At 44.6% G+C, this 14983-nt stretch overlaps 1 protein-coding gene across 2 annotated transcripts in view; it reads right to left on the bottom strand.

The window, feature by feature from the left end:
• The window catches only part of EXOC3L4 (exocyst complex component 3 like 4), a 58499-nt gene that overhangs the window by 6981 nt on the left and 36535 nt on the right, over positions 1 to 14983 (bottom strand). For both annotated transcript variants that reach the window (XM_075926508.2, XM_025183060.3), the window contains exons 8-11: positions 11030 to 11144; positions 6995 to 7117; positions 4427 to 4579; positions 1535 to 1656 (exon numbers count right to left, since the gene is read on the bottom strand). In XM_075926508.2, coding sequence (XP_075782623.2) covers positions 1535 to 1656; positions 4427 to 4579; positions 6995 to 7117; positions 11030 to 11144 — 513 coding nt within the window. The remainder of the gene's footprint in view (positions 1 to 1534; positions 1657 to 4426; positions 4580 to 6994; positions 7118 to 11029; positions 11145 to 14983) is intronic.

Genomic DNA, 14983 nt, shown 5'->3' on the forward strand with positions numbered 1-14983 from the left:
GGCCAGGTTTGGAAAGCTTAACTATAACTTTGCTTTTTAAAAACAAAAGACTAAATTCTGCAGCAAACTGGGGAACTAGAGGTGGGATCATTCTGCACTTAACACTCTATCACAGCCATAGGCTGCGTCTAGACTGGCATGATTTTGCGGAAATACTTTTAACAGAAAAGTTTTTCCGTTAAAAGTATTTCCGCAAAAGCATGTCTAGATTGACATGGATGCTTTTGCGCAAAAGGTGCTTTTGCGCAAAAGCATCCATGGCCAGTCTAGACGCGATTTTGCGCAAGAAAGCCCCGATCGCCATTTTAGCCATTGGGGCTTTTTTGCGCAAAACAGTTCTTCCCTGTCTACACTGGCCCTCTTGTGCAAGTATTCTTGTGCAAGAGGGCTTTTTCCCAAGCGAGAGCATGAAAGTATTTGCGCAAGAAGCACTGATTTTGTACATTACAAAGTCAGTGCTCTAGCGCAAATTCAAGCGGCCCAGTATAGACAGCTGGCTAGTTTTTGCGCAAAAGTGTCTGCTTTTGCGCAAAATCTTGCCAGCCTAGATGCACCCACTGTGTTTAGGACCAGAAGAGACCAATAGATTCCTGTTTGATCTTTTATCATAGGAAACTAGTGCAACCCACCACTCTAACACCAAGTCCAACAACTGACATTAGACCACGTTATTGCAGCCCCGGTTCCATCCAACCCCGGTTCCATCCAACGTTCCACGAGGCGTACAGATAGTTCGGAATGGCTTGCTAGTTCGAACTATCTAGCCTGTGCCGTGTATAGCCGCGCGGCACGGGGTTCGAACAAGCCGGCATTTAAAAATGGTGCCGGCCGGCTTATGCAAATGAAGCCCGGGAAATTCAAATCCCGGGCTTCATTTGCACGTTCGGTATGCATACATTACCCCGCTAGTTCGAACTAGCGGGGTAGTGTAGACATACCCTAAATGTTGGCATTGTCCTGGAAGAATGCATATTCTCTGACTCCCCTCAGTAGGGCTGCATTCCATACAGATGGTATCATCGAGGAAGTCACCTCCCCCCGTAGAGAAGACACCCATTATACACCTGTCACTCCACACATGGGTATTTAAAATCAGCCTCTAGTTTTGCAGGTTCAATTTTGGAACCACAATAAATAGAGGGCACAATGGACAGCATTTAGATGCCAAACTACTGGATTGTGCTAGCAAAATCAGGGGATAGGATGCAGTCCTTTCAAAAATCCAATTAAAAATTTTGAAAAGCAGTAACTGACCTTGGAGGCCTCAGTTTTGAGTGTTCATTTTAAGACCTGGACAAAAGCCATGTCCTCCAAAAGCAGAGCCCTACAAATTGGCTAGCACAGAGCCTTCAAATAAAACACAGTAAAATGACAAGGGATTTGAAATAACTTCTGTGCACCAAATGGTTCAGCTGATTCTGCTGCTACCAACCTGGAATCAAATAATATAGTTATTGGGGGGCAACAAAATCTGAGCTTCACCCCGCTCATAGCACTTTACATTGAGAAACCCTCTGATATTAACCCCACATACCTGACATCTGGATAATCCTTGCACATATCCTCAATAGTTTCCTTGATTTTAGGTTTGTTCTTCTCTGAAATTATGTTTGCAATGTATTGAATAGCAGAATCAAGCCAATCAGCATTAGAACCCTAAAAATAAGTTAGAAAAATCAAGAGGTGTAGTTTGTGATTGGTATTTTAATGAGACATGTCAACATTCAGAAAATACATTTACATTCATTTAGTATGTCCAGTAAACAATACTTCTGTACATCTAGCATCAAAGATATTTTACAAATATGGGCTTTATCTTTATTCTGTAGTGGGAACAGACCTGCCAGCTAACAGGGTGGGGCAAAGGTCCCAGCTATTCCACTTCCACTGCCATTACTCCTTAAATCACTGCCAGAGTGTCCGACACTGCAGAGCACCAGACAGCGTGCTCTGGATAGCACTGGGAAGACACAGTCTGGGCAATGCAGAGGACTAGCTGCCTTGGCCCTATTCCTTCCACCTGAGGCCCTCCCTCTTCTGGAAGCATGGGCCTTATCTCTTCCACCTGAGGTCCTGTCCATCCAGGAGTATAGAGCCAGGCCTCCCCCCATGTCGCCCAGGGAAAACTGAATTACAGAGAAGTCAGCCAACTTGCTCAAGATCATGGAATGAATTCATGGTAGCTGGACTAGAACCGTGTTCTTCTCCTGACTCTCAGCTTCCTTCTACATGCAGCATCCCTGTAGGACTCTCAATATAAACAATAACACATGGCAGTGGTTGTAACTCTGCAATAATAGGATGTCTTGGGCATATTGCAATGTTGCATACAAAGGATCAAACAGCAAGTGGGAAGAAAGTGTTCAGAGGTTTTAGTTTTCTGTTTGCATATCAAGAGTAGGGTTGCCAGGTGTCTGGTATTGACCCAGACAGTTCGGTATTTTTGGCTCCTGTCCGGTAAAAATATTCAGAAAATACCGGATACTTAAAATGTCCAGTATTTTCTGATTTTTTCCCAGTCAGGGGGCGAAAATACCAGACTGTCTGGGTCAATACTGGACACCTAGCAAACCTACACAGAGTCAGCAATCGGGCACAGCCCCTACCCCACAACTTACCTGGTTCTGCAGGGGAGCTGTCTGGCCCAGAACAGGGAGGGAGGCAAGATAGCCACTGGCTGCTGGCAGCCTATTAGGAGAGGCAGAACCTAACCCCTCCTGTTCTTAAAGGGGCCATGCTGTTTTTAAATTTAATTTTTTTTTTTTTTGCTTAATAACTCTCTGTGTCTTTTTTTTCCTCAAAAACTTTGGTCCTCCCCCTTTTTTTCAACAACATTTTTTCCCCATTTTTGGGGGGTGGTATGGGGGGTGTTCGGTATTTTGGGTTAAACCATCTGGCAACCCTAATCAAGAGTTTTGAAGGCAGTCAGTCACAGTCATTCACAAGGGGTTTTAAAAGGCTTTCAGGCTTTTTCCTTGGAACTGAGAATAATGGGAAGAGGGCTTTTGTGTGGGAAAAAGCCGTTTAGGCTGTCCTACTGCAATTTCAGTAAGGATCCAACTCTGCAGTCATGTGAGCAAGCCTAAAGGGGATTGAGTTCATGAGTAAGGCCCACTCATATGCGTATCAATTTGTTGGTTTGTGCCTGGATCCCATATGGCAGCGATAAATACCCAGCCTCTCAGAAAGTTGATTTGTCTGCACTGTCCTGAGTGACTGTTTCCTCTGCCCTGCTTACCAAAGAGGTGCAACTCTTGGCTTACTGATGATCAAAGCTGAGAAGTTTGGAAAGAACCTAAAAAAAGTTTGGTGCCCAAATCCCTTGAATTTCAATGGCATTTGGAAAACTACCTCCCTCAAGCTGAGATATTCAAAGGCATCTGTGGCTCTGTCTACACTTAACAGTTTAAAGTGCATCCTTGGCACTCTATGTAAACCACCTCCATGAGGGGAGTAGCCTGGGTCATACTGGCAATCTATAGCACTGTAACTTGCTGTGCTTTGGGGAGGGAAGTGGTGCTTTTTCACACCTGTGAGCCAGAATGTTACACTGCTGTAAGGTACCAGTGTAGACTTTTAGCCTGTGTGCATCAAACATAGAGATTAATGAACTACAAAGGGTGCAGTCAGCAGTAACCACCACCTCGCGCCTGAAATATCACCCATCACAAATCCCCAGCTTCTGCCTCTCCAGGCCTCTGGACAATGTGTTCCTAAAAATACTCCTCTGCTGATCACTCTGGCTTCTCTGCATAGGTTGTAGCAAAGGGAGTAGTAGTGCTAATGTATACGTTCTGCAGGCAGCCATCGGTATTGTCATCACTGTCATATAAGCCTGTGGTGAGCAGTGTTTGGTGGGACAGGGCCTGACCTTTATTCCAATTTGAAGTCATTGAGGCCACATCTACACTATGCGGAAGATCGATCCTCCAGAGGTTGATCTTCTGGTGTTCGATTTAACAGATCTAGTTCAGACCCGTAAATCAAACACTAAGGGCAGCTCTGGCTGGTGTCCAGTACTTCTTTTGTGAGGGGTAAAGAAAGCTGGCAGGCTCATTGGTCCCACTGGCCTCCTGCTGTGTGGACGGCATGGAAACGCAATTTAAGATATATCAACTCCAGCTACATAATTAACGTAGCTGGAGTTGCATATCTTAATTTGACCTTCTGCTGTAGTGTAGACCAGGCCTTAGAGGGGTGAAAATTAGGTGCGTGTGGATCTTAGGCCACTAGTAACAACGGAAGCCTTTTCTATAGCAGTTCTACTACTGGTTGAGTTGAACCAGAAATTACAACAGTGGGGGATGATAGGAAAACTATCCTAATGATCAGCTGCTTCTCATGTTGGGTTTCCCACCTGCTCACCTTACACTTCCTGCAGTGCAACTAAAAAGGCCCCACTGATGCAGTATGAGGCTTTACATACCAGTTCTTTGAAGCTTCCCTCTATAACTCTGGCTTCTCGGATCATCCTTTCGCTAACCTCTTTCCGCTTGGCTCTCTTTATTTTCCTTCTCGGTTTGATGACCTGCGCGATGTACTCTCTCACCACGTACTTGTGCGCATCACCTAGAAAATCCTATTTGTTTTAAAAGGAAAGATGGCAATGAGGTTTGAGAGCAGAGGGGCCTTTGAGCTCCTTGGCAATGTCACAAGAGGTAGATGAGAAGCCTGGGCTAATCAGCAACCTGTGAAATGCCAGACCAGGATTCTGCTCTGAATGCCACTTCCGCAGAGCACTCAGTGAGTGTGTGGACGCAGCTGAACAGGACATACAACTCATGTTCCCTTCCATCCATTATCTACATAAACAGGGGAGGGATAACTCAGTGGTTTGAGCATTGGTCTGCTAAATGTGGGGTTGTGAGCTCAATCCCTCAGGGTGCCATTTTGGGATCTAGGGCAAATCTGTCAGGGATGGTACTTGGCCCTGCTGTGAGGGCAAGGGACTGGACTTGATGATTTTTCAAGGTCCCTTCCAGCCCTATGAGATAGGTATAGCTCCATATATGAAGTAAAGACAGTGAACAAAAAGAAGCTGTATGCTCACTGTAACCAAAATTGATCCCTGATTATATGTTGGTGATTTTGGCCCTTCAGTAACTAATGGGGACAGATGGGACTGTCTAGCAACATGTTTGGATGCTGCTTGCAGATTTTAAATTTAGACTTATTGGTACCTATCCTTGTATCTCCCGACTGTACAGAGAGTGTATGATGGTAGCATGTTAAAGTAACTGCTGTAATCTCCTTCATATGGTAGATATAGATGTAAAGCAACTACTATAATTCTAGAAGTAGGTGAATTGCTTTAATCAATTCACTGGACTTCCCAGAGGGCTGCAGCATCATGGTAAATGGAAGAGGAACAATATACACCAGCATGGGCAGCCAGTGTATTGCAATTAAACTAGAATACTAACCAGTGCTTTTTGTTCAGAGGCCAATTCCCCTATTTCAGACATAGAAGGGAAGCAATAATGATGTAAGTTAAAAGTTTAGTTCCTTTAGAAAATAAAGGACAGACCTTGCAAATGTCCCAGGTTATATTAATTGCCTTACTGAAGGCAAGGGAGTGACCTTTGCAGGTCAGCCCCTGGTCTGGAAATAAGATCACCAGCTATACCGCTGGAACCTCATGCCAATCATTGCATCAACAGTAGCAGAGTGTATCACTGTGATCAGTGTTCCCTCTAATTTTTTTCCATACATGCACAGAATAAATTTTGTTACATGCACCAAGGCAGGTACAGATGTGCACCATCAGTAGAAACACATGCTACCAGCTGTGGTATTTGACTCTCCCCGGGGTGGCTGCCCAAGAACTCAGCATACAAGGAACACTGAGGCTACGTCTACATTAGCAAGATTTTGCGCAAATGCTTTTAACACAAGAGTTTTTGCGTTAAAGTATTTGCGCAAGAGAGCGTCTACACTGGCACGTGCCTTTGTGCAAGAGATGTGCTTTTGTACAAAAGGATCCATGCCAGTGTAGACGCTCTCTTGCACAAGAATGCTCCGATGGCCATTTTAGCCATCGGGCTTTCTTGTGCAAGAAATTAACGTTGCCTGTCTACACTGGCCTCTTGCGCAAGAACAGTTGCACAAGAGGGCTTATCCCTGAGTGGGAACATCAGAGTTCTTGTGCAAGAAGCACTGATTTCCTACATTAGAACATCAGTGTTCTCGCACAAGAACTCCCCGCCAGTGTAGACAAGCAGCACGTTTTTGCGCAAAAGCAACTGCTTTTGCGCAAAATCATGCCAATGTAGACACAGCCTGACTATGATGCCTCCTTTGCACCTGTGAATCAGGCATTGAGTCATTCTATGTTCCTTGACCTGTTCTGGGTGACCACAGTTGCACACTAAAGGTTTTTTTTTTTCATTTTCTATTTGTGCCACATGTACCCACATCTGCCATGGTTTGTGTGGATGTGGCTTAGGGTTGCTCATGACCCTTCTGGAAGATCAAAGCCAAGGATTTCTTGCATTGGGTCTTTCATAAGGTATTTGTTTGTGATTTCTTGTGGGTTCACATGACACTGTTAAAGGTTAATCATGTGAGTCTGAAGGGTTCGTGTCACTTCAAGCTAAGATGGGAAATGTTATCAAGTTCCTTGCTTTCATCAGTTCACTGGACTTCCCAGAGGGCTGCAGCATCATGGTAAATGGAGAGAGGAACAATATACACCAGTATGGTCAGCCAGTGTATTGCAATTAAACGATAATACTAACCAATGCTTTTTGTTCCTCTTTAAGAGGCCAATTCCCCTATTTCAGTCATAGAAGGGAAGCAATAATGATGTAAGTTAAAAGTTTAGTTCCTTGAGAAAATAAAGGACAGACCTTGCAAATGTCCCAGGTTATATTAATTGCCTTACTGAAGGCAAGGGAGTGACCTTTGCAGGTCAGCCCCTGGTCTGGAAATAAGATCACCAGCTATACCGCTGGAACCTCATGCCAATTGTAATGCATAGGAAAAGGATACATACCTTGTCAATAGGCTCCTCTAAATGTTTTAGGTGTTGGCAAATTTGTTCAGTTATTGACATTATTGAATCCAGTATATCACTATTTAACATCCACGTGTCAGTCAGAATTTTCTTAAAGAGTGTCTGGAAAAAGACCAGTTTGCCAGTGTTATTATAGTAACCCTCTCCAAATTCAAATTATTGAGCAAACTCACAGTGCTGGACCTTGTATTCAACATACAGGAAGACACAGGCTAACAGGTTCAGTAATATCTTAGGGTATGTCTACACTACCCCGCTAGTTCGAACTAGCGGGGTAATGTATGCATACCGAACTTGCTAATGAAGCCCGGGATTTGAATTTCCCGGGCTTCATTAGCATAAAGCCGGCGCCGCCATTTTTAAAAGCCGGCTAGTGCGAACCCCGTGCCGCGCGACTACGCGCGGCACGGGCTAGATAGTTCGAACTAGTTAGCTATTCCGAACTATCTGTAAACCTCGTTCCACGAGGCGTAGAGATAGTTCAGAATAGCTAGCTAGTTCGAACTATCTAGCCCATGTCGCGTGTAGCCGCGCGGCACGGGGTTCGCACTAGCTGGCTTTTAAAAATGGCGGCGCCGGCTTTATGCTAATGAAGCCCGGGAAATTCAAATCCCGGGCTTCATTAGCAAGTTCGGTATGCATACATTACCCCACTAGTTCGAACTAGCGGGGTAGTGTAGACATACCCTCACACACTAAGGCCAGCTCTACACTGGACTTGGATGATCGGCTTAACGTACGCAATTCCAGCTATGCCAAATGCATAGCTTGAGTCAGCTTACCTTAAACCACGCTATGGTGGTGTCCACACTGCATGAGGCCGATGGGAGTAAACGCTCTTATCTGCTTCCCTTACTCCTTGCAAAAGGAGGAGTACTGAACACTGGTGGGAGTTGCCCTTCAGCGTTCAATTTATGGGTCTATATGAGACCTGCTAAATTGAATGCTAGAAGATCAACCTCCAGAGTGTCAATCTTCCAGTGTGTATAGACATGCTCCAAGGGCCAGAGTGTTCAAGGGATTTAGACACCTAACATGCAGGTAGGTACATAGTGGGATCTTCAAAAGCAGGGGCGGCCCATCCATATAGGTGAACTAGGCGGTTGCCTAGGGTGCCAAGTTAAATGGGGCACCAAATGGTGGTGCAATATCATTGAGGGGTTTGGAGGTGGGGGCACCGATTGCATAGTTCACCTTGGGCGCCAGTTGCTGACAGCTAGTCTAGGGCCGCCCTTGTAAAAGTATCTAAGTGCTTAACTCCCATTGATTTCCACAAATGCTAGGTGTGTAGGTGCTTTTGAAAAATCTTACTAGGTACCTAAGTATCTTTAAGCAATCTCATCCTTAGACTCTAAATCCCACTGAACTTTAATGAGACTCAAGCTCCTACGTGCTGGTTACTTTTGAAAACATTACCCATATGTTTCTAAGTCCCTTAGGCGCATTTAAGAATATCACCCACAGCCAGTAAATCTCATTCTATGGGGAAGAAGCCATTTTCCGAAAAAGCTTTTTCAGAGTGTTCAAGGGATTTAGACACCTAACATGCAGATAGGTACATAGTGGGATCTTCAAAAGCAGGGGCGTCCATATAGGCGAACTAGGCGGTTGCCTAGGACGCCAAGTTAAATGGGGCACCAAATGGTGGTGCAATATCATTGAGGGGTTTGGAGATAGGTTTTTCAGAAAAAGGCATGTATGGATGTGGAAGAGAGTATTTTTTCGAAAGAAGAGAACTCTAGGCAAAAGCACAGGTGTCCTGGTGGCCACTCCATCCACAGTGATCACAACTGAAATGCGAGAGAGTGTCCAATCAATGTGGACACTATCTTTCGAAAAAGCACATTGCTTTTTCTGAGAGCTTTTTTTGCTGTGTAGACGCTCTCTTTCAAAAGAAGTTTTTCCAGAATATCCCTTCTGGAAAAGCTTCTTCGGAAAGAAGCCTGCAGTTTAGACATAGCCTTGGAGGTGCGGTTTTTCAGGCTCTGGAGAAGGGCAATGAAGTGAAGTCTAGCCCACTCAGGGTTACATAAAGGAAAATCCCTACTGTCAGGGAGGCAGTCCCCACTATTCTATGGCTCTCATACTGAATCCTCCTCTGTTTGTCCCTGATCTGGGTGTGACATATCTGCCTGGGGGAAGAGATCCCACATGTACACGCCACCTGTTCATAGTAAAGGTTAAACCAGTAGTGACCCAGCCTGCTCATCAACTCTTTCACAACTCGGTCTAGGTACAGAAGGCTTCTGCTCTGACTTTCTCTCTTGGACCATTGCAGATCTCTTCCCTGTGGTTTGCCCAGGCCCTCTAGTCATCAGCATCTCCAGAATTAGGCTGCCTATGGAGAGTTCTACTAAGAGATGCTTCATCATAGCTTATGTTCTGCCACTGACTTCAGGTGGGTATTCATTTGAGGTTCAAGTTCAATTGCCCTCCTTCTGAAGGTTCTTTTGAGACTTGCCCAAGCCTGGCTTTCAATCTTTCTGCTTCTCTCCAAATTCCCGACCATCTAATTCTTCTTCACTTAGTCCAAAAATCCCTTCCTCTGCATGCCTTGCTACCTGGAACACTCTTCCCATGTATCTATGCCATGCCAACTCCATTCCTTTCAAATTCCATCTTAAAACATGCTGACTTCTCCTTTGCTCTGGCTCTTGGCTCTGTCCCATCCCTGCGAATATGCAACAGGCCTGATCCAAAGCCTACTGCAGCCAGTGGAAAGACTCCCACTGACTCCAGTGAGGTTTGGATCACGTTAGAGCTGGGCTGTGTCCAAATGCTTCAGTTCCTGTGCCATGACGAATCTTTGCACCCGTTTCCTGTCAGTTTATTCATTTTAACTTACAAAGTAAAACTCTGATCTGACAAACTATAGGTGCACAAGTCCCAAACTTTCCTTACATGTTCCTCATACAACTCTGCTCCCTTATGCCCCTCATATCCCTGCACAGCCCTTGCAGGTTCAATCCATAAACCCCTCTGTAGGGTATCACTGCACAGTCTTTCTGTTTCAGCCACCTTCTGCCTTCTTGGAAGAGATCACCTGGAGTCAGTGTGCACATAGCATGCAGGATTCAGAAATCCCTATCAAAGCATCTGGAAAAGCTTCATTGCATCGGAAATAGCTTCCCCTGTACTGCTGATGGGAGGATTTTGCCCTTCCAATGGTGAAAGAGCTCTTAGGTTTTGCTATAACATACCTGAACAGAGCCCTGAGGCAGAATAAACTCATTTCATTTTCACTGTCCTGAGATTCGCCTTTGGGGGAAGTGGGGAGTTTGGTTTGGGCCACTGACTCAGCAAAATCATTTGGAAGCTCCACACAAGTGAGAAGCGAAACCCCCCCACCCCAAACAAATCCTCACTGACGTGGCCCCTGACTAAGAAAGAGAAAGACTCTCCCCACATTCCCTTCGCACACCAGAGCCTCGGGGAGCCCAGGCTAGTAGATTTTGTGTGCTCCAGCCCTTTGGTGGGGTGTGTGCAGCACCAGCACGGACTCCCCAAAGCCAGAGGTGAAAAGAGATCTGAGCCTCAGGCAAGCTGGGAGCTGCATCTGGCCCTGGGCCTTAGGTTCCCCATCCCTGCTTTAGATAGAAGTTTGTAGAAGAGATGACAGCAGACTTGCCCTGAATAAAATAAGTCTAAACAGAACCCTTAGAAAGCTATTTTTTAAATCTAAGGAACAAACACACCTCTGCTGTAACTCCATTGTCATCACTAGGATTTCACCAGGGGTGAAATTCCCTTGAGATGTTTTAGGATACAGTATGCTAAAAAGCCAACAAATATGTATTTAATTCCTGTGGTTCTACAATAAAAGGCTTAACCAATGCATCAATGTTTGCAATGAAAAGCCTTAAACCCTAGAAATTTGACATGGAGTTGGCGAGACTAGATATGATGCACTTTGAAATGATCGCATTCTCCTATCCACGCAAAATGGGATGTGTATTAGGAAAATGGCAATAAATCCTGAACTACCAGCTTCAGATCATTCCAAACTCTTCTTACCTGCGTTTTTAGTTCCAGTTTATTTAAAGCGTCCTTTCTGAAGCTCTTTATCACAAGAGTCAGGATCTCTTCCAGTTCCTTAGTATCGGCGTTAAATGTTTTTTGTAAGCCTCTCCTAGAGAGAGAAATAAAAGTAATGGTTTAATGTTGACCTGCATCATGAACTACTGCTGTGGACATCTTAGCCAAAACATTGAGATTTTTTTCAAAGGACTCTCTTGTATCTCCAATAGTTTCCCTTCTCATCACCTGTTCATGGTCACAAAGCATTGTTCCTTTTCTGCAACAGCAGAGATCCCAACCACCTATAATTTTTAGTAATCCTCCTGATGAGTTACATATAATTATAAAATGATTAATTCAGCCTTAAATCTATTAATTATGCAAGCACAAATACATATTTATATGCACACAGATAAAATGTATGTGTGTCACTGCCATTCAGGTCTGGCAAATTCAGCACATAGGACCATGTTTTTCTCCACCACTCCTGTGGGACATGCACAGGATAGCACAGTGAGGGACTCTCAGGAGGGGATTTTGAAGGAGATGCTGCTGGATTCCCTGCCCAAGCCACAGAGATATGTTGCTCTCTAAGCACCCACCCCATGTGGACCCCACATGGACAATGTTAACATGCTCTGGGTCAGTGGTTTTCAAACTTTCCAGACTACTTGGACCCCTTTCAGTAGTTTGATTTATCTTGAATACCCCCAAGTCACACCTCCCTTAAACTGCTTGCTTACAAAATCAGGCATAAAAATACCAGTGTCACAACACACTACTACATTGTGTGCATCTGAAACTAGTTTGTACTGATTTAGCTGGTGCTTTTTATGTAGCCTGTTTGTAAATCTAGGCAAATGTCTAGAGGAGTTAATCTATCCTATGACAGGGTGCGTATATCCTACACTGAGCAAGAAAGGTTTAGCCCTATGCTATGGGCAGCAGACGTCCCTCCTCTCAGACCATACAGGGCATGCTCCATCTGCTGCCTCATTATAAAATTGAGCAGCCTGGTTTAATCTAGGTCAGGGGTGTCCAAACTTTTTTCAAAGAGGGCCAGATTTGATGAAGTGAACATGCGTGAGGGCCGACCATTTTGCCTGACATTCTTTGAACCATTAAAATTAAATGCAAATTAACTATTTTATGCAAAGTTTATTGCAAATGGCATACTTTTCATTTCGTCACATGGATGACAAATCTAAACAGGTGTTAAATCACTCTGCCTTTCATATCTGAAGGCCAGATGAAAAAAAAATCCAGGAAGCTGAAATATATGTCAGGAACATTGTAAAGTACATTACATATTATTGGTAATAAAGGTTGTCTGTCAACTTTTAAGTTAAAAAAATATGAACAGGAACATAACACCAAGTATACATGTTGTGTCCAAATATATTTATAACTGATTTAGACCAACTGACATTAATTGAGATTTTACAATGTATTCATCTCAATTGAAAAAAAAACTTGCCTGCACTAATGTGAAGGGTGAAACTGAGATCTGGACTGCAGCACATAGGCTAGGTATGGTTCAAAGGCAGTGGTTTTGATGCGCAAAATGTCACGCAGGTGAGAGTCACTTAGTCTTGTCCTCACGCGGTTCTTGTTAAAGTTCATAGCAGAGAATGTCTTCTCACACATATATGTTGAGCCAAACAAGCTCAGCATTTTCTTAGCCAATGTTCGAATCTCTTGAAACCGGCTCTTATCCAGTTGTCGGTAAAAGTTCACAAGAGAGAGCTGTTGGTGACGACTGCGTAACTCGCTGTCACAATGCAGCTCAATGAGCTCGAGCTGCAGCTGATCTGGAGCATCATCGGGGTCAACAGAGAATGGAGAGGAGAAAAGGCTGATCTCCTTTTCAATAGCTGCAAAATCCTGAAAGTGCCGTTTAAACTCCCCAGCCAGAGATGCGATGTCTGCTGCATACCTGCTCGTTTGCGCACTGATATTGTCCTGTGGAAAACTGGTCATTATTTCCTGCAACGCTGAAAAATGTATGATATTGGGCTGTGTTTGTGACAACTGCCTTATGAAAAGTTGCAGCTTTGTTCCAAAGGCTTTGAGGTTTGAATAAAGCTGGTTCACCGCTGCATCTTTCCCCTGAAGGCTCGTGTTCAGTACATTCAGATGCTTTGTTATGTCAACTAGAAACCCCAAATCAGCCAGCCAAATAGGATCAGATAGTTCTCGCATTGGTTGTCCCTTTGTTTCCAAGAATTCTCTGATTTCCTTTCTGAGAGAGTAGTAACGCTGCAGTGCAGACCCCCGACTGAGCCATCTTACATCGTTGTGATATAAAATATCTTCGTATTCAGCCTGGATGTCCAGTAGAAACTGTTTAAACTGGCGGTGGCACAGGGCTTTAGAGCGAATAAAATTAATAGTCTTTAGCACTGGTTTCATAACATGATCATATTTGAGATGTTTAGCACAGAGAACTTGTTGATGAATGATACAATGGAGTTTAATAGCTTTGCCTCCTTCTTCGATCACCTTGTTATAGATTAGGGTTGATAATCCACTTCGTTCACCAGCCATGGCAGGTGCCCCATCAGTAATAATCCCAGTAACTTTGTTCCAAGGCAGTTTCATGTCATCTATGGCGGAACTAACAGAAACAAATAAATATTTTCCTCTTGTTTGGTCCGTAAGGCTCTGGAGGTCAAGTAGCTCTTCAGTCACATTCATTTCATCGTCCACCCCTCTCATAAAAATCAGCAACTGAGCTGTGTCAGATAGGTCCGTGCTTTCATCACTGGCTATTGAAAAGAAGTCAAAATCCACTCCTTTGGACGTCAACTGTCTCTTAATATCTGATGAAATTTCTTCAATTCTCCGTGCTACAGTGTTACGAGCCAGGCAAATGTTGGCAAACTCTTGCTTCTTCTCGGGACAGATATTCTCAACCATTTTCATAACGCATTCTTTGATAAAGTCACCCTCAGCAAAGATTTGCAATTTTTAGCAATTAACGTTGCCACCTCATAGCTCGCCCTTGTGGCATTTTCATTTGACTCACGGGCTCTTGTGAAAAATTGTTGTTGTGACATTAAAACTGCTTCAAGTTGCTTCAACTTTTCACTGCGGTCGCGCCCTGTTAGCTTGTCATATGTGCTATGTCTCGACTGGTAGTGTCTCTTGACATTAAATTCCTTATAAACAGCCACAGTCTCTTGGCATATCAGACAAACACAGTGATTCCGTATTTCAGTGAAGAAATATTCCACTTTCCACCTGTCCTGGAAGCAGCGGCCCTCACTATCAACTTTCCTTCTCTTATTTACAGTCGCCATTTTTGAAATTGACCAGAAGGGGAAGGGATCATGTGAGCGCAGTGCCAGAGGTTTTGGTCTAAGTGTGTTCGTCCGAGCACTAATACACTGCCCAACAAGAATTCTCTTGCTTTTGTGGCTGTGTGTGGTGAGGAGTCTAAGGATGAGCTCGGGCGTGTTCGCAGCTCCAAGTGCCCGAGCCCGCCAGGAAGCTGACAGGGCGCAGCGCCAATCACAGGTACTGAGACATTTCCCGATCTCTGCAGCTGCGGACCGAAAATGTCTCAGTACCTGTGATTAGCGCTGCGCACTGTCAGCTTCCCGGCGGGTTCAGGTACGTGGAGCTGCGAACACGCCCGAGCTCATCCTTAGTCCTGAGCAGCGCTCAGGGATTCGTTGGGGGCCATAAAAGATAGATATTGCCAAATTACCTGTGGGGCCGTATTAAACTGGAACACGGGCCGCAATTGGCTCGCGGGCCGGACTTTGGACATGCCTGATCTAGGTGGATTGCCAAGGAAAGAGGCTGCTTGGTGGAGGCTCCAGGCCAGCAGCTATGACAGCTATGGACTGCAGGAACCTGAAGATCTGGAAACCAGATTGGGAACCTGCTGCTCTTAGTAAACAACCAGGAGCTGGAGTTCTAGGGAGTTACCCCTCTCAGGAGTCT

This window comes from Pelodiscus sinensis, chromosome 5 (genome assembly GCF_052426305.1).
Source record: "Pelodiscus sinensis isolate ZL-2025 chromosome 5, ASM5242630v1, whole genome shotgun sequence".
Taxonomy (NCBI): Eukaryota; Metazoa; Chordata; order Testudines; family Trionychidae; genus Pelodiscus; species Pelodiscus sinensis.